Source organism: Paraphaeosphaeria sporulosa (assembly GCF_001642045.1).
Source record: "Paraphaeosphaeria sporulosa strain AP3s5-JAC2a unplaced genomic scaffold CC84scaffold_3, whole genome shotgun sequence".
Classification (NCBI taxonomy): domain Eukaryota; kingdom Fungi; phylum Ascomycota; class Dothideomycetes; order Pleosporales; family Didymosphaeriaceae; genus Paraphaeosphaeria; species Paraphaeosphaeria sporulosa.
The window spans coordinates 3,384,421-3,404,978 of NW_017253362.1; the positions used below are offsets into that span (position 1 = coordinate 3,384,421).

General features: G+C 53.3%; 7 protein-coding genes across 7 annotated transcripts; 2 read left to right on the top strand and 5 right to left on the bottom strand.

The window, feature by feature from the left end:
- Positions 1–62: 62 nt before the first annotated feature.
- CC84DRAFT_1215569 (Ribokinase-like protein) lies at positions 63–1,867 on the bottom strand (the record flags this gene model as incomplete). Its single annotated transcript, XM_018182728.1, has 6 exons — positions 63–1,029; positions 1,086–1,203; positions 1,351–1,563; positions 1,622–1,701; positions 1,752–1,762; positions 1,814–1,867. The coding sequence occupies 6 exons, from the start codon at positions 1,865–1,867 to the stop codon at positions 63–65; spliced, it is 1,443 nt and encodes a 480-aa protein (XP_018039494.1).
- A 156-nt stretch (positions 1,868–2,023) lies between these two features.
- CC84DRAFT_607928 (proliferating cell nuclear antigen) lies at positions 2,024–3,467 on the bottom strand. The gene is made up of 5 exons (XM_018186863.1): positions 3,167–3,467; positions 3,069–3,109; positions 2,589–3,018; positions 2,244–2,539; positions 2,024–2,197 (listed from the first exon to the last, which is right to left on the bottom strand). Coding segments are annotated over exons 1-5 (786 nt in total). The 5' UTR covers positions 3,168–3,467; the 3' UTR covers positions 2,024–2,179.
- A 540-nt stretch (positions 3,468–4,007) lies between these two features.
- CC84DRAFT_1087034 (uncharacterized protein) lies at positions 4,008–4,415 on the bottom strand (the record flags this gene model as incomplete). Its single annotated transcript, XM_018174182.1, has 2 exons — positions 4,008–4,271; positions 4,344–4,415. 2 exons carry the CDS (start codon positions 4,413–4,415, stop codon positions 4,008–4,010), a joined length of 336 nt encoding a protein of 111 aa, XP_018039496.1.
- Positions 4,416–5,440: 1,025 nt separating this feature from the next.
- Positions 5,441–6,096, bottom strand: CC84DRAFT_1185770 (uncharacterized protein; the record flags this gene model as incomplete). The annotated part of the gene is made up of 2 exons (XM_018180820.1): positions 5,441–5,769; positions 5,817–6,096. 2 exons carry the CDS (start codon positions 6,094–6,096, stop codon positions 5,441–5,443), a joined length of 609 nt encoding a protein of 202 aa, XP_018039497.1.
- A 2,008-nt stretch (positions 6,097–8,104) lies between these two features.
- Positions 8,105–10,020, top strand: CC84DRAFT_1215572 (uncharacterized protein; the record flags this gene model as incomplete). Its single annotated transcript, XM_018182729.1, has 3 exons — positions 8,105–8,329; positions 8,380–8,852; positions 8,904–10,020. 3 exons carry the CDS (start codon positions 8,105–8,107, stop codon positions 10,018–10,020), a joined length of 1,815 nt encoding a protein of 604 aa, XP_018039498.1.
- A 3,068-nt stretch (positions 10,021–13,088) lies between these two features.
- CC84DRAFT_1240984 (uncharacterized protein) lies at positions 13,089–14,163 on the bottom strand (the record flags this gene model as incomplete). The annotated part of the gene is made up of 4 exons (XM_018184038.1): positions 13,089–13,490; positions 13,536–13,658; positions 13,707–13,959; positions 14,016–14,163. The coding sequence occupies 4 exons, from the start codon at positions 14,161–14,163 to the stop codon at positions 13,100–13,102; spliced, it is 915 nt and encodes a 304-aa protein (XP_018039499.1). The 3' UTR covers positions 13,089–13,099.
- A 4,507-nt stretch (positions 14,164–18,670) lies between these two features.
- CC84DRAFT_608191 (uncharacterized protein) lies at positions 18,671–20,108 on the top strand. Its single transcript, XM_018186864.1, has 2 exons — positions 18,671–18,935; positions 18,991–20,108. Exon 2 carries the CDS (start codon positions 19,017–19,019, stop codon positions 19,917–19,919), a length of 903 nt encoding a protein of 300 aa, XP_018039500.1. The 5' UTR covers positions 18,671–18,935; positions 18,991–19,016; the 3' UTR covers positions 19,920–20,108.
- The last annotated feature ends 450 nt before the right edge of the window (positions 20,109–20,558 follow it).

A 20,558-nucleotide genomic window follows, 5' to 3' on the forward strand; every position in this document is an offset into this window, starting at 1 on the left:
GTTAAGCTACATGCGTCAAAAGTAACGCATCCTCGTGATCTTTTCACCATTAATAATACACCCTACCTCTCACCGTCCACAACCTGCGTCCCTCCCTCTCCGTCCTTCCCCACACCCAAATGCAGCACATTCAACTCATCCGGCTCCTTCTCCCCCACACTCTGCGGCACTCTGTCCCCCTCCTTCACTGCTGTCGGTCTAAACTTCTCCACCTCAGGCGGATACACCAGCTCCCTAAGAAACCTCGGCACCGTAACCTCGCTCGCCTCCATCAGCGCAAGATGCCTCTTCTTCGCTTTCTCTTCTGCCGCCTCCTGACCCTGCCCACAACCCTCTTTCTCAGCTCGCGTGTCGTACGCCAACATCTTCTCCCGGCATGTCGCAGTAGTCTTGTTGAGTATGCTCTGCATACTCGCGAGGACTTTCTGACATGCCTTTGCGAGCGGCAGTTCATCGGCGGGTACGTCGTCTGGTGATCGCCAGCTTGGTTTTGACGTCAGGTCTGCGTCTGGTGTGGAAGCGGCGTGGACGGCTTCGATGAGGCGCGGGATAGTGAGGGCGGCGAACATGTCGCCGGTACCGGAGAAGAAAAGCGGCAGCTCGGGAGTGTCTATGCGAAATAGGCGGGGCTTGAAGTCGGATGTTGCAGTGGAGCCGATAATGGTAATGTTCTTGATTTCTTCGTCTTGCTCTTCCATCTCCACCGGAGGCTGTCTCGAAGTGGAGGCCCCTGCGTCTGGATCTTCTGGCTTTGATCGTTCGGACTCGCCATCCTGCATAGATTGCGAAGCTGGATGCGTCCGTGCAGGATCGATGTGGGGTGATTCGACGGGTGTTTGTTGCCCAGAAGCTGTTGCAGAGGTAGGCTTTGATGCCGCACGCGACGGAACACGAGACGATACGGTCCGGTTGTCGCGCGTTAATCGAAGAGACGTGATTATAACATGTGGTACTTGGTACTTCTTGTGTAGTACCTGAATTGCAGCTGCGAGAGAGTCGAGGTCGGTAATTGTTGTTTCGGAGAGCAACCTAAACAGGAATCAGTTTTTGGCCTAGCACACAAATTCAAGTGTTGCTGGACATACTCTGCTTCGAACTGATTGGGAAGGATGAGGTCCGCTTCCCTAAGCAGCGTCTTGTACTCCGGTACCTCGTCTTCAGGAATGTAGAGCTTCCCATTGTCGCCCATCACCGGATCGAGCACTGGTGGATGTCAGCAAGCCCCAAAGTTGAGAAGAGCAAGCCCATGACGCAGCAAGTTCCGCAGTGCACACGTAGGAGGGCCCAAGCACTTGTGTTCCACGTTTGTATCGGACGATATGCGCATGCTGTGTAGGAGGCCCAACTCACCCCAGAAGAAGCTCCCCGGTTTTGTCCCAGCATTGAACCTTATATCCCGCCCAATTTTGCCTATCGCCTGCACGCAATGCGCACTGGGCATGTATCCGGTCAACAATACGTCAAAGTTGTTCAGGTTCGATTGTCGGAGCCCTTCGTAGAGGTCTAGGATCTGGTCGGGTGAGGTTTTGGTGCCTTTAACCTGCTTGTATGCGGTATGATTGCCTGCGATTCTATCAATCTCTTGTCTGAGAGTGACTGAGGCACGGCTGCGGGTACATACTGTAATGTACTGTGTTGATGGCAGAGACGTCGCAGCCCAGCGACTGCATGACAGACGTGACCATTTTGTTGCCCACATAGCTTGGAGAATATGAGCTACGCCGTGTGCTCATTCTGCGCAAACCACTTACCCATGAACCACCTGTCATGGTTAGTCGAGCAGCTTCGCGATAGGTGCGCGTGTGACTCTTACATGACTAGCAATCGCGAGCACGCGAGTCTCTGGTATCAACGCGTCGGGGGCCATGGCACGCGTCGAAAGGAAATACAGTGGGGTATCAAAGAAATTGAGCGGCTTATCAGTGCAAGTGTAGGGGAGATATAGGGTGTATTGTTGATTTTTTTCGTTATCTGGTAGCCAGACGCGCGATGGCGTCGGCGGGGTAATGGGATCTAGCACCGACACCCCACAGTTGGCTGGGCCGCGGTATCCCCAAACCTAGCATTCTCGTAGAATTGATGCGCGTTTCGCATGCAAACAAAAACATTACGCTGCCCTATCGTACCCAACATTGGAGTCGTGTATTTTATGTTCGTATCGCCGGATATCATGCTTAACTCACTCTTCGTCGCCAATCTGTGCCTATTAGCGTCATTCAAGAACGGAAGCAAAGTGCACTGACCTTTGGTGCAAGGTAGAATTGCAAGAAGCTGTTCGTGCCCTCCGAAAGCGGGTACTCAACCAGCAGCGGTACCTCCGCGGACAGCTTTAGCTTGACCTTGTCGCTGAGTCCGCTGGCCTTGCAGAAGTTGACGAGGTACTTTAGAGAGAAGGTCAGGGCGACGGGCTCGGTCATTTCGATCTCGATGCTCTCCTTGGGGTTTTCAACATTTGTGTTGCTTCGAAGCTGTACTGATCCAGAGCCAATATCACCCGTGCAGGTGAACTTGACACCTTCTTTAGAAACCTCAATCGCGACTAGATGCAAATCAGCTGTGTATAGCTTACGGGGTCAACGTGGGCTTACCTGACTCGGACAGGGCGCTGAGATCGCGACAGATGCGCTGGAATTCCGCAGCGGGCATCGTGACCATTGCCGCATAGTCCGTCTCGGGAATGCCCAGATGCTCCTGGTCGATATCCATGAGCTTGATATCGTACTCGCTGATCCTGTCCTGGCTACTAGACTCGAACACGATATTGACGACATCCGGGGCGTCTTCTGCCTTGAGGCTGAGAACATCATCGTTTCCTGCAGCGCGGAGCACCTTGGTCAGGGAACCGAGGTTGATACCGAGAGCAATGTTTCGATCGCAGCGGAAGCTTGCGAAGGCATCGGTCTTGAGCGACATCGAGACGAGGGCGACGTGGGAGTTGTCCATAGCCTGGAGATTGATGCCAGAATCATTGCAGTCGAAGTTGCAGTCTTGCACGAGGTCTTTGATAGCATCGACCACCTGCAGTTATCAGACACCAGCTTGCAAGTTTTATCACTGTACAAACTGACCTTCTTGAAAAGACTGGCCTGGGTTAAGCGTGCCTCAAGCACTGTGACAGCATTAGCAGGGCGCTCAGACGATTGCTGCTGGAAGGAATGGCGCTTACTGATGACTTAGAGTAGAGTTGAAGTGTTAGGGTGAGGAAAGAGGAAGTCTAGGTGTGGAAGCGCGCGGTGTCGTGGAGTGTGGTGTGGAGGTGTGGAAGTGAACAAGAGGGCCTGGGAAAGTTCGTGTAGCGAACGCGACACGCAGCGCGTGCAAGCGCGATGCAATTAAGCTTGGACCCTCGAGGACCCCACTCACGTGTTGTGCTAGCCTTCTTCGTCTAGTACGCGTCCCGAGCTGAAGCAACTTGCGATGATTGTATGATGGTATGATTGTACGTCATGGTGTCCATGGAACACACAGAATTCAGAATGGCCGACCTCGTTCTCACATTGTCGGGAAGTCAATAATTACTGCACGTGAAAAGGCTACAGGACATTTCCTCCCTAATCCTGAAAACTCGGAACCAGATACTGAGGTATGTCCAGCTTTCAACAGGGTTCCCCCCTTTCAACGGTATGTTCATGATTCACGGTATAACCAACAGCCGTAATTGTGGTGTATGGTACCAGTCGATACACACTTGGGTATCATCTTCGTTGTTTGAATATCAGTGCCTCAAAACGACGGCAACAGCTCTAAAGCTGCTCATTGGGCTGGACAAGTAGTCACATATGACAGCGATGCCCTGGGTATCTCGAGTCGCCCATCGCCCATCTTCGCCCAACTCATGCACAATTTACCCGTAATTCGAGATGTTGCGATAGGCGAGGCGCTGGTCTAGCAGTGTCCTCTGGATTCGCCCGGTACCTTGCGTAGCCTGTCTCGGTGCCTGGTCCACACATTGCCACACTCCCCATTCCGAAAGTCTTGCGGTATTCTTTCAACATTTCCGTCTCCTCTCATGCCCGCAAAAGTCCGTAGAACAAGGTCCAAGTCAGCACAAAGCTGCTCAGCCCGTTGAACACGTCGCCACCCCACAGGTCTCCCAGCGGGCGGTGAAAGTAATCGCCGGGCTTGCCGTCCGTGCGCAATGCAAATATCAAGGCCGATACGATGAAGGATCCAACGAGGTAGAAGATGAACCCTGGGTAAGACTCCAAGCCCAGGGTGCCGGCGGCGACGCCGAACAGAGAAGCGGTCAAATTTCGAATGTTCGAGACCACCTGGTGGCGATGGTCAGAAAGGACGGGTGTGTCAAGGCAGACGTGCGCCAAGTGCATGTGTGGGAAGCCTACCTGGGTGTTGTGCTGCACGCTAGTGACAACGATGGGGTTGATGGCCAACTCCCGTTCCTCGAACGTGGACATTGTGAGTGTGAATCTACCGGGTTGGTCTGTAGATAGCTTCTGTGACTCTTACGCTCCAAGCGCGCAATGTGCGATCGGCCGAGGGGCACTCGAGGAGGCTCCGCACGGGGCAGACGCGACAGACCGTCGATATGCAGGTCTTCAGGCAGCGCGATACGTCCGGATGCGCAAGGAAGGAAGTTTCGCCGCTGGGGTCGGGTTGCGTGGCGTCGTCGCACTTGGAGCCTGTGTGAGTGAACGGTTCGACGTTGTCCTCGTCCGATGCGCACCGACGGCCGTAAGATTGGCCGACTCAAATGCACGGACCTCACTCCAACGTCACCTCTCTTCGAGGACCTCAGCCCAGAACTTCTCAGCTTGAGATTGCAAATCACAGTTATTCGCGCATCTGCAGAAGATCTGCACCATGCATGATCGAAGCGGTATCTTGACATAGCAAGCGAACAGTCATCCAAGGCTGATTACATATGTAGGGGAGGCCCACGCTCGTCTATGCCATCGAGGAGCAGCCGGGGGCAGGCTAGTATGGATATGGTGTACGGCGGCGAAGGCAGGATATGCACTATGACTTCCGCGTCTAGATTACCACTGCAGTGCTCGCCAGAGGGAGAGCTAGCTCAGAGTCACGTTGCATTACACATCATACCACGAGGTAATCAATGTAGGGAGTGGAGGATTTTTGGTATATCAAAACTACCCTAGGTATGTTATCAAAAGTACCAAGATAGGCTCCAGGCCCCTGGAGGGTATGCTAGTTAGAACACATTCTCCTTGCTTTACACTGTCGATACATCGGTCGGATTACTCCATCAGACTCTCGTACTCTTCGAAGTACCTAGAACCGATCAGTCAAATCGGTGTTACGACTTGTCCACATATGCTCACATTTGTAAATGAAGCGGCAAAGCGTAGCCAGGCAGCTCGCTTGCCGATCGCAAGTACTCGAGTGCTTGCCGGAAGTACTGGCCGTTCACCTTCGGTGAGGATACATTACCTAGGCTCATGTACGCCTCAGCAGCCTATTTCTATGCGTGAGCGATGAGGGTTTGGAGCTGGTGTGCACCGCGACTCACAGTAGACAACAATTCACCTGTTATCTTGTCTTGCGTGCGAGCCGTGTCTACTGCATGTTTCAGGTATTCAACAGCCGGTAGCAAAACTCCCCGAGCTTCAACGTAATCCGACATGTATAATCGGCATTCGGCTTCTGCGTTGCTTCTTTTGGTTTGTCTGTCTTCTTCACTGGCAGAGAGTTCCACATATTGGCTCCCTCCGCTGCTGGTAGAGCTTCGCTCAGAAAGATGTATCTTTGCAAGGGACTTCTGAGCGCGATGCAGCCAGTTCTGACCGATGACTGTGAAGTCTCAGTGATGGTCGAGTCATGTGAAAGGGGTAGCTTACGGGTAAGTAGATCGATATCTTCTGGATAGATATGGAGCAGGGTTACTTCCTGCTTCAGACACCAATTGCCAATGTCAGATACGCCACCGGAGTCCGCATCGGCATAAGCCACGCGCTGAAACACATTCATGAGCGGCAACTGCCACTGCCTGCGGCTTTCATCTGGATGAGTATCGCTGAACTCCAAGAACGCAGTGACATTTCGGATGCTTTGCAGATGATCTCTCCAACTATCGGGGGCCGTGTCCAGAGTTGTCGCGATGAGCTCGACGGTTGACATAAGTGTCCTCACCGCGCTCTCGTCCATCGAAACCTGACTCATCGAAGCCAACACAGTTGCCGCGATACGTGTAAGGAGAGATATGGAATGACTTGTAGTATGATGAGCTGCCTGATCCAGGTAGTGATACGCGGGAGGTTGATCCGCAAAAACTGTAAGCCACGAAAAGATGTTCAGCTTGAAGGAGCGTAAGAACAGCAGTGAATCAGAGAGTGGAAATGACGACGAGCGAAGACGTATTATATGAAGGAGTGTATAGCAGCCAGAAGTGACGAAAGAACATTCAGCTGAAGAGAATCTGCAGCCTTGCCTACGAGGTGTGGTAGTGAGCAAGGGCACATGCACGTCCATGCGGACCGTGGGGGTTGAACGATGGAAAACGGTACGTCGAACTTGACACCTCATAGGACAGCTTCCATAAATACGGATATTAAAGCTTGTTGTTCGTCCGTAGTTTGTGGCAAATACAGACGATATCCAGTAACGTAGACTACTACCTGGTGGGCACTGCGCGTGCCATGACGCGCCATGCACGGAGCAAGGGTCAGACCGCCTCACGTAGCCGTTGCATCCGCAGGAGTCATCTGAAGTGCGTTAGAATGATCTGGGGACATCTTCAAGATTCTGGCGATGGATATTAGTGCGAACGTATGCAGGAGCACGAGAAGGCTGGGCACGAGCTACAGAGTCCAAGATCAAACCCCAAGGCCGGGACTAGATTCGGCGATGTCAAGCACAGCAGGGTTCCTGCGTTACTGCTTAGTGATGGCTCGGTGGGTTCAAGGTGGTGAATGCAGCTTTGCCTCTTGTGCCAAAGGCAGGCCACAACGGGAGCACCGGCGATTTACCAATCGCCTAGCAAGGTGGCGCCTGATAGGGCTGCGCTATGTATGCACTCGGATCGGCCGCGCGAGGCCGCTGTCAGCACGCAAGGCGCACGAGGTCGAGGGCCCAAAAGGGCGATTGTGGAATCATAACGATTGGTGCAGCGGAAGAAGGGCCAGGGTAGCGACCCATTCACCTGGTTCGGACGCTGTAAACGCTGTGGAGTAGGCGACGGCTCCCTCGTCGCAACCAGGAGAACGGTCCGAAAAAGAATATACCGGATAAGAGACGGCCATTCTTTGAGACCGAGGCGCGAACTTGTCGACGACACACATGCACGGTGTCGTGACTGTAGATGGAGCGGATGCCAGAAGGTCCGCTCTCGTCCGCCTGCACGCATACGCCAAAGACAAGTACCGTATATGGATGAATAATCGCATGCGGGGCAGCGTATCTCCGCGCATTTCAATGGGATGGGTAAGCATGCAAAGGTACAAAGCCCACACAGCTGTTCATGACGAGGCTCAGTTGCTTTCAGCCCGCTTCCAGCGGAGTTTGACAGAACACACACGGTGACCATCCGGAGAGGGCCGGCGCGACGCCCGAGTATCGTGCTGTCAGGCGAGCAAGCCCATGCGCAGAACGCTGTGGAACCATCCGCCCCAAGCATACAACCCAAGCGCATTTAGACGACGCCTGCCCGACGCTCGATAGACAAGCATGTTCGCGCTCAAGGCCGGTGAAGCACGAGAGCGATGCGACGCGAGGCGAAACCTGGGTGACGTCGGGCGTCGGCGTCGCAGGCGCCACCTCTGGGGAAGCCAGGACCAATCAAACGGGCCGGGGTCCTGCACTACCCCGACCGTTGCCCTGCCCCAGTTGTAGCCGCGATCTCCCCTTTCCACTGCCGTGTTCAGACTCGCGTCCCCATTGCTCTCGAGTGGTTACTGCCCACCAGCCGTCCAGCGTCGCCCTCGCACCTTGCGAAGCTCCACGCACCTTGCCGAATCAGCCGACTCGCTCACGCGCCGGCAGCCCGCACAAAGAAGGGCCGACCACGACATTCCACCTCCAGCAGCGCCAACCACCCGTGGGGGTTCCGCCATGCGCTGATGGAACTCGTGGTACAAGACTCGCCGCTGGCCGAGTATCTCGAGGGTTAGATCCGCCTCCCGCCGCCATCATGAAGCGCTCCAGACTGACAGTCATGGCAGGCCAAGGCCGAGCGTCCACACCGTCGTCGCCCACCGCGGGCTCGCCTACGCATGCGCATGCCCACGCACCCACCAGCTTCGCGCCGCGGGGCCCTTCGACGCTGCAGTCTCGCATACGGGACAGGCTGCCCCAGCCGCTGCTGGTGCGCGCTGGCCAGCATGGCGCTGCTGCGCGCATCCACAGCGCCTGTTCGGTATGACGTGCCCCGTGTCTCTCTTGACCCACACTGATGCGCCGTGCCAGAGAGCGGTGAACTCGCGCCTAGGCCGCGCTGACAACCAGCGATTCCTCGAGCACTTCCGCTACCTCCTTGTCGCCTCCCAGCTGCTGAACGAACCCGAGCGCCTGCGAGCGGCCGCCATCCCCCAGTTCGCAGCCGCCGGCCCGCCCGCCGAATTTCAGGTCGCCACCATCAGCGTGACGGGTGCAGCGCTGACAGGAGCGACTGCCTTTACGCTGGTATGGCTCATTCACTGGTCGCGGAGGCAGACCGCTGGCGTTACCTGGGGTAGATTCTCCCTCGTGGTCGCCGTCTTTGCTGCTGTGGCGACCGCTTGCTATGCCTACGTGCGCCGGCAGTGGCTGCAGTACCTCCGCCACCAAGCCGTGCAAGGCGCATCTACCCTGGTCACAAACCTCCAGGCGTTCGAAGCCTCGACGTCATCCGCGCTCGCATTGATACAAGAGGTGGAGCTTGTTTCAAGGGGCTACCGACTGTGTGTAAACATTCTGCCTAAACACCCTGCTGCCCCGCTGACCTCTTCCAGGAGCAGTCCTCTCCCTCCAATCTCGAGGATCGAAGAAAAGGGCCAGACCCGTCGTTGCCACCGCCTGCGCCGAACACTACACGCCGCATATGCCGCCACTATCCCCATCTTCCTTGATCAAAGTGGGATTCTGAAACAGTTGGTCGAAGAAGACGATTTGGAGAGATATCTTGACGTGTACGACGTCAGCAATCCGGATCTACAAGACGCGGCGCAGGGATACACTGAGTCGGAATTCGAGGACAATGAGTCTTTGAAGGCGCTTCGCGTACTGCAATATCGCCTTTCTACGCTACGTCGCGTATACCTCTGCTCGCTGCTCTCGCTAGAAGCTGATGGGGGCAAGCCGGACTTTGCAAGGTGGGCCGCTGTGGTGGATTCCATGACCATTCTGGCCGCCGCCGCTGGTGATTGGACCGAGAAATTCAATCGCATTGTTGCGGAAGAAGAGCAGCCGCTTCCGTCGCCATTAAGGATACAACCTACACCTCAGCGCGAACGCATTCGCAGTTCTGTCCGGAAGCTCAGTGGCTTATCCTCAGGCATCCGTGGGCTGCAAGCCAAGATGCAAATTCTTCGGGAAGAGTCGAACAAGAGTTTGGAAGAGTCTGAAGATGTTGGCGACCTGGGGAGCCATTTGATGGCACAGTACGACTCGATTGGCACAGATTTGAAGAACCTTATCCAAGCGTGGGAAGCGGGCCGAAACGCCCTCGCGATGAACATAGACCGGCATGAGCGTCGCGTATCCCAAGCTTCCAGCGGATTACGATCCCCTGTGCCCAGTCTCGGCGGTCTAACTGCTGTAGACGAAGGCAGTCCCTCGGATGCTTTGCGCGCTCTCAACGGCGAGCTACTAAGCCCGCAGGTGTCTGCGCCAGCGAGCGAGGGAAGCAACTCGGACGACGAGATCTTCGAAGCCATTGCCATCCCCAAGACCCGCATGTCAATGAGTCGAGAAGAGCGCATGTACAAGATCCAAGAAGACCGCGCGCGGCAGGCGTCGGCCAGAGAAGCGCGAGAGGCAAACAACAACGTAATGAAAGAGCTGGAGTCTGTCCTCAAGCACGCCAGACCCGGGCGCATCGGCCCCGCCGGGAGAATAACGAGTATATAACGGCCGTCTTTCCTTTTATGTCTGTCTGCTACTAATGATTGTGCTTTGGGCGGCATCGTTTTGGCCCTTTTTCGCCTGCAGGGACAAGGTTGCAATTACCGCACACCGCTTACGCTATCTTTTCCTTGTCTGTTTTCGAACGTCATACCACATCATATCCATAATGTTCTGGAGCATATACGGAGTTCTGCATGTGCAGCGATTTAGGGCGATCGGGTGGCATTTTGGGCGTGTCTGCGTGCAAAAGATTGAGCGGGATGGCACGGCAGAAGCGAAGGTGATTCTTTTTGTGTTAATATATAATGTGTGGATGATACCAGATACTAGCAAAACTATCCATGAAAAAGATACTGTCAAGGCAAACGACTCAGGCGACGTGTGATGTTTGTTGGTGATGCTACAGAGATGGGTGTGTGCTTGTGACGGCCAAAGGAGAAGGTCAGTGAACAATGTTGCGGAAACCTCTATGGAGACGTCGGGAGTCTGTATTTCCTTAACATGTCCAGTATTCAAGAAGCAGGGCTTGGTGAGGTGGGGTCTTATCAAAGCAAGGGCCAGAGAGGAAGGCAGGGGGTGCGTACATGATGAAACTTCCAGTGCAGATATTGGTGGGGCAAATTGGCACGATCTATCTAGTGATAGGGTCCCGTGTTGACGTAATAGGCAGGACGTGGTGAGGTTGGTCTTTGTGATTTGCACAGCTTTGGAAGATGGCAGGGAGCGAGCGCTCAGTGGAACATGATATCGAGGAGAATTTGGTGGGGCTGTGGGGGTGCTTGACTGAATAGACCTCGATGTCCACAATGTAGGCAGCATATGGTGAGATAGGTCTTTGGGTCAATTGTGCGGCTAGGGAGGCAGGTGAGAAGCCAGGGTATCAGAGATACATTCTGTCAAAATTCTCCTCGAGATACGGGAAGCATGTGGCCTTTGATGAACTCCAGTGTTCGAGAGATAGGGAACGTGCTCCATCGGAGCATTACCCATAGGTGAGCCGGAGAAGAACTCCGGAAAGCCCCATGGTTCTGGATACGAATGTTCTGCGGATTGCCATCTCAAAAGTATCATGGCTTGGGTGAGTAGAGTACGGAGCTTCTAGGTGTTACGCGAATGAAGAATTGGCAGCAGGGGATTGTGAAGTCTGCTCTAATCTAATAACATGGTCAATTTGAATTGTTCTATCGCAAGAACGATGTGGCGGCTTGCAAGAATACAGGATCAATAGCCGCTGTAGTAAATCCACAGTCTTCCACAATGAATTCTCTTTGATGGCGACAGTAGAGAGGGTACGGTGTTCCAATCCCCATAATCACTGGATATTGAATCAGACATTCGGGAGCCTTCTCGCGGCAACAGAGGGTTTCCGTTCCAAAAGGCACCCAGCTTTGTAATTGCATACCTCCCTTGGAAGGCCTGGGCTCTTGGCTCCCGCGACAATTCCGATATCAACATCGTGCTCAGCCTTCCCGCACAGGCAGGCTGCATTACGTCTACCTCAGGATGCTGCCGATGTAAACCTGATGCCGGGAAACCCGTAGGTCTTCACCGTTCAATTACCAGTGATGACGCGCGCAGACCGATCGGGTGCGGTCGGTGGAGGCAGATGGCCGCCCACTGGCCCAACGGCCTTGTTGCCGTTCCAGCTGTATCGTGATAGACCTTGACTTCAACTCGGCTGGACCCTGCAACTGAAATCAGTATCAGGCGCGTTGTCTGACAGCGGCATCCAAGTAGTAACACAGAAATACCCTCATGAGCTTTCTCGTTTCGGGATGAAAATCGAACTTCCAGACCGAGGTCTGCTCCCGCCCTGTCGATATCTGTGCTAGGACGCTAAACCTCGTATTCTCACGTCGCATCGGATAAGTACCCGCTGGGTCCGGCGGGTGTAACAATTCACAGCGATTGGCTGAGCATGCATGCCGGAGGCGAACACCGTTCTCCTGGAAGGACGTCCAGCCCTCCGACCTCGCGGTGAATGAATCAGACACTCACATGACAGTGGTTATTTGACGCCGTCAATTGGCGAAGACGATGGGAAAGCGGTACTCAAGATTCACTTGTCGTGACTAGTGCCTCGTTCAATAACCGAAGCTGTCTCAAAGCCTCGGAGACGCTGATGCTCCTTGCAATCAAGTTTCTGTATAAATTGGCCCGACCAACGTAGGGAACGTCGCAAGGCAAGGATGCTTTCGCGAGATTGGGTAGCGTAGGGTCGATAGTATCCGAACACTCTTTTCAACTCGGAGTTGGCTCCTGACGCATTCAATTGACTCTGGTGTTTTGTGGTTAGTCATAGCTTCGAGTATCCCTTGCGGGCTCTATCAAATATGGAAAATGCCTGCATGTATGGCATTCTAGAGTAGCACACCATAGGATTTAGGACCATGCGAGTCCATATTCGATGCTGATACATTGGATTTTACAGCCGAGTAATGACCCAGACATGCGCCCAGGCACCCTCTTCAACAGTTCGATGACGATATGATTTACCTTGTGGTACTGCCAGTATCGGACCGTCTATAGGCTGGTGTTCCTACCCCGTGCATCGTTGGGTAGGACACGTTATATTATATGATTGGTCATGGTCGTGCTTGTCGCTCGGTCATAGTCGAACGACATACATTAATGTAACGGTCCGCGCCTGGCACCTTCCGGACTCACTTTGGGAACTTTGCATTCAAGCCGTGCTCTATCTTCCTTGATAAGTAATTTACCTTCATCCACACCACCATCCAACACGAGCCTCTACTCTTCACTTTGTCAAAGTACTGACACCCATGATCTGAAACCCAAGGAAGAACCAGTATCAGTATATTATGGTTCACTACGGAGTCATTACCCAATGCGACAGCCTTTCATACCACAGCCACGCTTCTTCCCTATAAGTGAGCGAGGACCACCTCTCTATTTTGGTACATGCAGATGTCACACCAGTATTTCCACCACACTTTCAGATTCTGGTTGAGTGGTCACCTTGGAACACCCGGAGCGAACACAGCGGCCGAAGGAGGAAGCCAAGAAGCAACCATAAAGAGCCATGAAGTTCCATCCTAGCATTCGGATATACCATGTTATCTCAGGGCATCCGATCAAGAAATGTCCCATTCTGACGCCGGGGCCGACTTGGTCGACAAGGGGCCACTTCATGCTTCTTACGTCGGTGATTGAGAAGTGCATCAGATCGCCAGAAGACCTGGGGACACTCTGGACATTGGACTCGTCGACTCTCAGCGGAAGCGGTGCATCCTCTGGACCTCTGATGGCGGGCCAGATTTCCTTTCGCATGAGCACCTTTCAGTTTCAGACCGCATGCGCATTCAAGCGTGTATACATCGCTCGGTTGAGCGAAGACTACAGAACCGCCCTGAGCCACTATGCTCTTGGCTGAGCCAAAGTGTGTATGGTTGTCATAGGTAGATGTTGAAGACGCGCGATTGGCAACAAGATGAGATGGCGTTTCCATGGACCTATGACAATCAGTGTACGCTCTTGCATCGTCGTTAGGCACTCACTCTGAAACAGGAACCCTTTCTGACCCGCGATCACTATGATCGGACCATGAACTGTCGGTGTCATTCAGATGGCCAGACGAAGTGTAAGTGTCGGCACAATCGAGCCTGTGCCTTGAGCCGTCACTGATTGTTGTCATTAGTAGGATCCGTTGACTACTGTTTGGGACGTACCTAAAGCTGCCCTCTTCCTTAATCCCTGGAACAAAGGGAATCAGCGATGATTCATAGGGCTTATGCAGCCTCTCCGACATTGATTCTGTTCCAAAAGTGTACCTGTCGATATCGAATCGCCTTAGGTGTGACGTGTACTGGTCTCTATGGATACCATGATGGACGTCAGTCCGAGAAAAAAAATCCTGATCCGGCACTGTGATAGGAGCAGTTAGACCATGGACGATTTCGTCGTGTCTCACACCTGTTGCGCCTGAATGGGTCTGTCAGAGCTGAGAAGCGAACATCAGGACTCGGGATCTTACTTACAACATGGATTCATAGCTTGAAAGTCGGCGGGCCACTCTTCTTCCCCACTGCGTGGAATATCGTATGCAGCTGGAAAAGCTGATGTGTGCCCATCCCATATTCCTGGCTGCCGTTGTTCCCAAGGATCTTGACGATATTCACTCGCCATGGCCTTCAGGGATACTCCTAGGATAACCCAAAGATCACAGGACGACCGATCAAATGCCAACCGATTGAGTCTATGCTTTTTCGATTTGGCGCGTGGGTCTTTGTCTCGAAGTCTAGGCCGAACGGCTTTGATGATGGAGGGGCGTTGTCGCAGCGAAGCTTTCTCGAGCTTGGGCGTGATCGATGGAAGCTTCCTCAATCGGTTCCGTATTGTTGTGCCTTAGGTGGACACCATATTCTCTACAGGATGAATCAGGGTTGAATCATGATATTAAGTAAGAGGGCCTAACGCGTTCCAGGTGTGAAGGACGATACAGCACGCAATCAAAACGTACGATGGTAGGGGGCTTCCGACACGCCAGGGTCGGTCCCACTGCGAAAACATAAATGGTTTCAGTTCCAGGAAGTAAGGCTACCTTGCTTTCGAAGCTCCGAGTAAATCGCACCGACAATCGTTACGGGTACGGAGAAAGCACCTCATGGCCTCCTATCACCTGAACGAATACTTTGGGACGCTTTGCCAACATGGCCCAGGTTCTGACACCGACCTCATTATTGGTGTTGGAGAAAAATGCAACCCAGCGGGAAGCGACACAACCGCCTCGGTGATACATAGGGTATCCGCGTCTCCGGCCACGATTGCTTGCTGAGCTGTACTCATTGGAGAGAAATAACACAACTGACCATGGAAGCGTCATCGGAAGCCGAGTCACTGCCGATGCTAGGCATCTTGGAGTCATCCTGCATGTGGTCGCTTATGGGCATAGAATTCCTAGAGATAGGGATCTCCATGACAAGCCAGTCGGTGACGTCTCGTTGGCCACCCCCTAGAAAGGGCCGTGGCTCAACTTTCGCCTTGACTGTTCGTGTCTGCGTCCAGGCATACTCTACGTGGAACCCAAATGGCAGATGGACGCTCTTGAGACTCTGGACATCGCTTCGGCTATTCAGCAATCGAGACGACACACGAGGTTCAGCGTGATCTCCGCGAAGATCTCCATGCTAGGTTCATCTCCAGACTCTAGATTGTATATGCACGCTCAGCTCGCACGACCACGCCCTGCGAACTCCTCGGGATCCATAGTGCAATTCGATGTCCATCTGTACGTGGTCACGCCAAATGCTACACTTCACTCTCCGAGAAGAAAATGCCTTCTGGGCACTGCACCCTCGCACCAACGATGAACCTGTAGGATATCCCTGATCGAAGACTTCTTCTTGCGGAATGTAGACAAGCGATGTGGTACGATCAAGTTGACTAGACACTTGCTAAAGTCTCGTCACTCGCTTCGGCGTCGATGGTAGTACAGTTGTCTCCCTTACGTACTAACCCCCCGAACTACCAGGTTGTCGACATGGACGACTCATGTATGTTAATTTCCGGCGTGGGGGTCCGCCGATCGGGCCGGCATTGTGCGGTTGGCCTTTACACCTTCGAAAATAGCACACCGAATAGCCATGAGAAACACCGTAGTCGTAGGTGCAATGCTCAGCTTGGCTGACCTGGGGAAACAAGCCTTCAACATGAGCTTAGCCTGCCATGGAAGTTGTGCCCCTGTTTCCATGGCGGCTCATACTTACATAATCCAACAACGAGGAACGGCGGGGGAAACGGGTCCGATCATTTCTACACTGACTCGAACAATTTCGGAAAGATATGCGCAGTCGCTTTCCCTGGATTCCGTACTACCGCGATAAGCATTCTACGACTCATGTTCACGTCACGATCTCCCTTGATATGCCGGAAGTGTACTGGATCTTCTATTTCACCATTGGCCTCATCCCTTGACTTACGTGCGATACGTCGATGTCGGAACCGATGCAATGGCGATTCACGTGTTTAGGACTCGTTCATGACGTGCCGAGCATGCCTACATTTAGCAAGATTCACCAGTCACAGGACGGGCTTCATTCCGGGTTTCTTCACGAAATCGACGGGATGTACGCTCAATGTATGTTGTGAAATGAGCGACGGATCTACCAGGACTACGTCTATGCGTGGCAAAAACAGTGAAACCCTCCATCGCAGCTTTTCTGAACCACAATACGCAGAGGCTCGTTACGTGTAAGCTGATATTGTGAGGAAACTTAGATTTGGACCCGGACGATGTTCTACTTGCTCAAACACTTGTGATAGTTGACAGCCTCACTGTCTACAGTATGTATCCTCGAGTTCTGAATCAGGATTTCAATCGTGATAATTGCATCTAGAAGGAAAATAACCATCGAAACCCCACATCTGCAGCATGCAGACCCAACTGGTGTTGCAGGACCGAGCAGGGATGTCACGTGCTTATAGCCAATTGAACCTTAGCGGAAGGGGTCCGGGTCCGCTCTTGGAGTATCCATGCATGCTAGCGTCCCGGAGTCGTGGAGCCAGATGCGGTGCAGCAGTCTAGTGTTGGGGTGAGCAAACTTCCACTTCCCAATTCCCAGTCACATCATCGTCCGTTCTCAGTGTTCGAAAAAACAGGCCAGTGTCTTGTCCGACGGCAATCCACCATGTGAACAGCAGTTCCCTATGAGGTGACCTTACGCACAAAAAGTGGAACAGCATCAGTACCACGTGTATATACAACGGACCAGCCCTCTGCTTAAACCGTGCCCAAGATCCCTGCGTAGCGCATTGGACATCTTCACCGCCTCTCCCTCGCCCGCCGACTCCACGACAACCCCTCTTCTCCAGACCTCAAATCACCCTGTTCCGCGCTCCACTGTCGGTGAGCAACAGGATGTGGACCTGATTCGTTGGCGTGACTCCATTTGCCTAACGCTATGCGAGGGATATATCGTGGAGGGATGTGGTTGGTCGACCACGCGTAGCTAGGCATGTACGCACAAAGCAACAATTTTGTAGTCCAGAGAAAGCAGCATTGAACAATGCAGAAGTGTGCCACAGAGGTGATCTGTCGTGTTCGTCAATGGGACTGGCCGCAGAACGCATCGCCCGGGAGGACCACAAACCAGGGATTTGGACCGCCTTTCGGAGTCAATTGTTGCTGGGCCGATGGGATCTCACGGAATGCTGTGTACAAGCACAGTATCCCACATGACAATATTGGGCACGAGTCATGTTCACACTCTTAGGGCGGTTGGGAAGCTGCCGCTTAGCAGCATGTATGCGCTGACACGACTACTTACCGTTCGCAGGCTAAATCTCCGCTCCACTGAATCAAGCATGTTGCGTCATACGGGAACCTTGTTTTGACGTCAGCAGACGAGATGGCAGCAGTCGCAGAGGAGCAACGAAGACCGAAGACCACATTAGTGCAAAGCAGTACGTCAGGCGAAAGGCAGTAGCAACGAGTCCTCTTCAAACGTTGGAATCATCAGAAGCACAAAGTGACTGACCAGCGGGGCTTGTCATAGTAAATGTTGCATCGATCGCTCCCGTACAACCGCCACGCTTTTCCACCTGCTTGCAATACGACGAACCACTTTTCTCGCCGTTTCTTTTCCGACCGTACCCAAAAAGCACTTTGGTACGACTCATGTCTCGAAGTCCTCAATTTTTCCGTACCGCTGCGGGTGGTACATTCATTTCGGGATGGTCTTTCCGATAGTGTTTGAGTCTATTGTCAGCACGACTGAATTTCTTTCTGCAAGATACGGCTTCGCAATAGTAAGTGGTGCCAGAGTGCATGTGGCGACGGTGGCGTTGAAGATTGCCACGCGCATATTCACCGCGGAAGGCGGTCCCACATGTATCACAGGTCGCCTGTCGGACTCCACTGCATTGCATCAGCGACTTCCCATGAAGTGGTGGATGGTTTGTAATACCCATGACGCTCGTTGCGGCCATTGGCTCTTCGCTCATCGTTCTCTTGACCTCCATATGTGCGGGTTACGTGCGCTTGTTGCTGTCTAAGGTTGAGGGTCGGCTGCTGAAAGCTGTATTGGTATGCACGCGTACCTGATCCGTCATTGCTGTTGCTTGTTGGTATCAGTAAAAATGCAGCACGGTCGAATTATACACACATGTAAGATCCCAGGTCAGTTGCCGTCAATACCGATTTGCTTGGCTGACTTGGTTGACAGGACCCTTTGTTGGTCAACGCTGGCGATGCTGTCGTGGAACAATATTCGTGCTGCATCCCAGGCACATAGTATGGCGACGATGGGAAACAATTTGTAGAAATCCACCGGAACGTGCCAGGTTGACCAGAGATCGGCATGGCAAACCATGTCGGTGCTGAGAGGGCGCCTGCCTGGCCACTGGCGCCGGATTGGGAACTTATGTGCGTCCGCAAGGTTTGAGTACTGCCGACAGAAAGCTCTGTCGAAGAAGCCCTGACTGACGTTGGTTGAACAGGATGAGAACAAACCGTTGTTGGTACCACTCGAGAAGGAAGGCCTGCCCCTGCTGTTTGTGTGCGAACGTCATATAGCTGGTATCCGGTCTGGATAGGTCTTGATGGTGCCGGTAGGTCCTCATTATGCGAGATACCCTAGGAACATGGTCAGATCAAGCAAACCAACCAATGATGTATGGGTGAAGAGCATGGGCGGGTGTGACATAAGGATAGACCCACAGAGTGCCCGAAATTACTATGCCACACTGATTCCGACATCGTTCAAGCCAAGTTGAGCAGCACGCATCGACTGGATGCTGTTCAGATCTACGGGTGACAGGTTGCGACCTCTCTCTTCGCTCTGGGTCGTTCGAAGGAGACAGGATCGAAACCGAGAGACCTTTCACAAACCGGATGTTGCTCCTCCATATACACCCAGAATTATCATAGGTAGGGGGTCCGAACGTACACGACTCTCACTGTGAGTGGGCGCCTTATCGTTGAGCATCAACTCTCACTGACCCGTGGTCTCTTAGCCAAGGCGCACCCATTGACTCTTCCGATGCCAGCTTGTGCTACCATGCTGCAGACCGGCGGTGCAATACGCATCGTAGATGACCACCCTGCCATTCGCTCAATCACGGCGTCCGCCTGTGTCCTTTCACGACACAAACTAGGCAGACTGAGCGGTGTGCCATCAGTGGTCTCCGATGTCACAACTGTTATGGGTATAGGCGCATCGAATCGTCACCGGGGTGGCGCCAGCGCAGCGTCCGGCAGTATCGCAAATTCTATCCTACCCAGTGGTAGCGAAGACGCGGGGTGTGCGGCCTGCGAAACTAGACGTGTGCGCTGGTCGCCGGTGAAGACCCCATTGTTCGGTACCAATAGGTGCGGTACTCCGACACAGTCGACGGCCAACAAGGGCATCGAGCGTTTTGAGACAGCCTGTCGAGACACGCCACGCCATGTGGGAAGGCGAAGGTTAACAGCGAGCTGGTACAGGAGGCCAAAGATGGGGCTTGCGGTGTGCGTAAGGCAGATGAATGACGCTGGAACGACGTTGTCACGACTAGCACAACAAGCACGACAAGCGCAACAAGCGACACGGCGAACTCAGCACTTGGGAGCCAGTGGGAGCGAGACCACATCATGCCGTTCGTCGCTGCCGTCCCCTCGAGTATACTTGCTTTTTCGGTGTCTGACCCCTGCTCGAACCGGGTCAAGAGAAGGAAACGGCAATAGACGCGATCACCTAATCAAGAGCCGCCACCTTCGAGCTCAACCGCAGCAAAGCAACGGGATCAGACAGGTATACCAAGCCGCTGGTAGAGTGCCGGCTGGCCCCAGACCACTTGCTGGGTTTAGCTCGGTAGCGGAGCTTACTGCCGCTCATCCCCACACCGGTTTCCACTCTACACCTAACCACATTCCCTCTTGCTTGTGCACCATGTTACACCCATAATTGAGAAATGAGGGAGATCTCTTAGATTTGGAAACTGGATGAATATGAGGAAATTGGAAAAGTCGAGAGGTCTATCATGGTCTTTTCTTGGATATACCAGGCTACAACCCAGCTCTGCAGTCCTCACATAAGAATTTGGGCAGACTCACAAAACGCAAGAACGACAAAGAGTCCAATTGAGGAAAGTTGCCATGATGCGTGAGCTTCTGGCAGCAACTGCTCCGATTTTTCCTCCTAGGCGGTGTATGGCTTACAGGGTTGAGAGCCACATGGGCACAGCAAGGGCATATGAAGACTACGATGATGTGTGACCACACGTCGAAGACGCTGTAACGCGACGATTGCCGTTTCGGCCCATTTGATACCGATTAGAGAATTCTATTCTGCTTTGTGTTCGAAATAATGCCGTCCTGAGTGATCAACACCTACAGGAAGCACTGCGTAAGCCTCACACCGCAAATCGAAAACCACCCTTTCACACCGCGACTTGAACACATGCTTCAAGTAACTGGTCTTGAGAACATCACCTCGAGAACCATAAGCACCCTTCGCAAATTTCACCGCAACCAACATTTATGGCCAAATAGCTATACTTTCCACCCGGCGAATCAAGAGTCATCCTTACACCGCAATTCATGA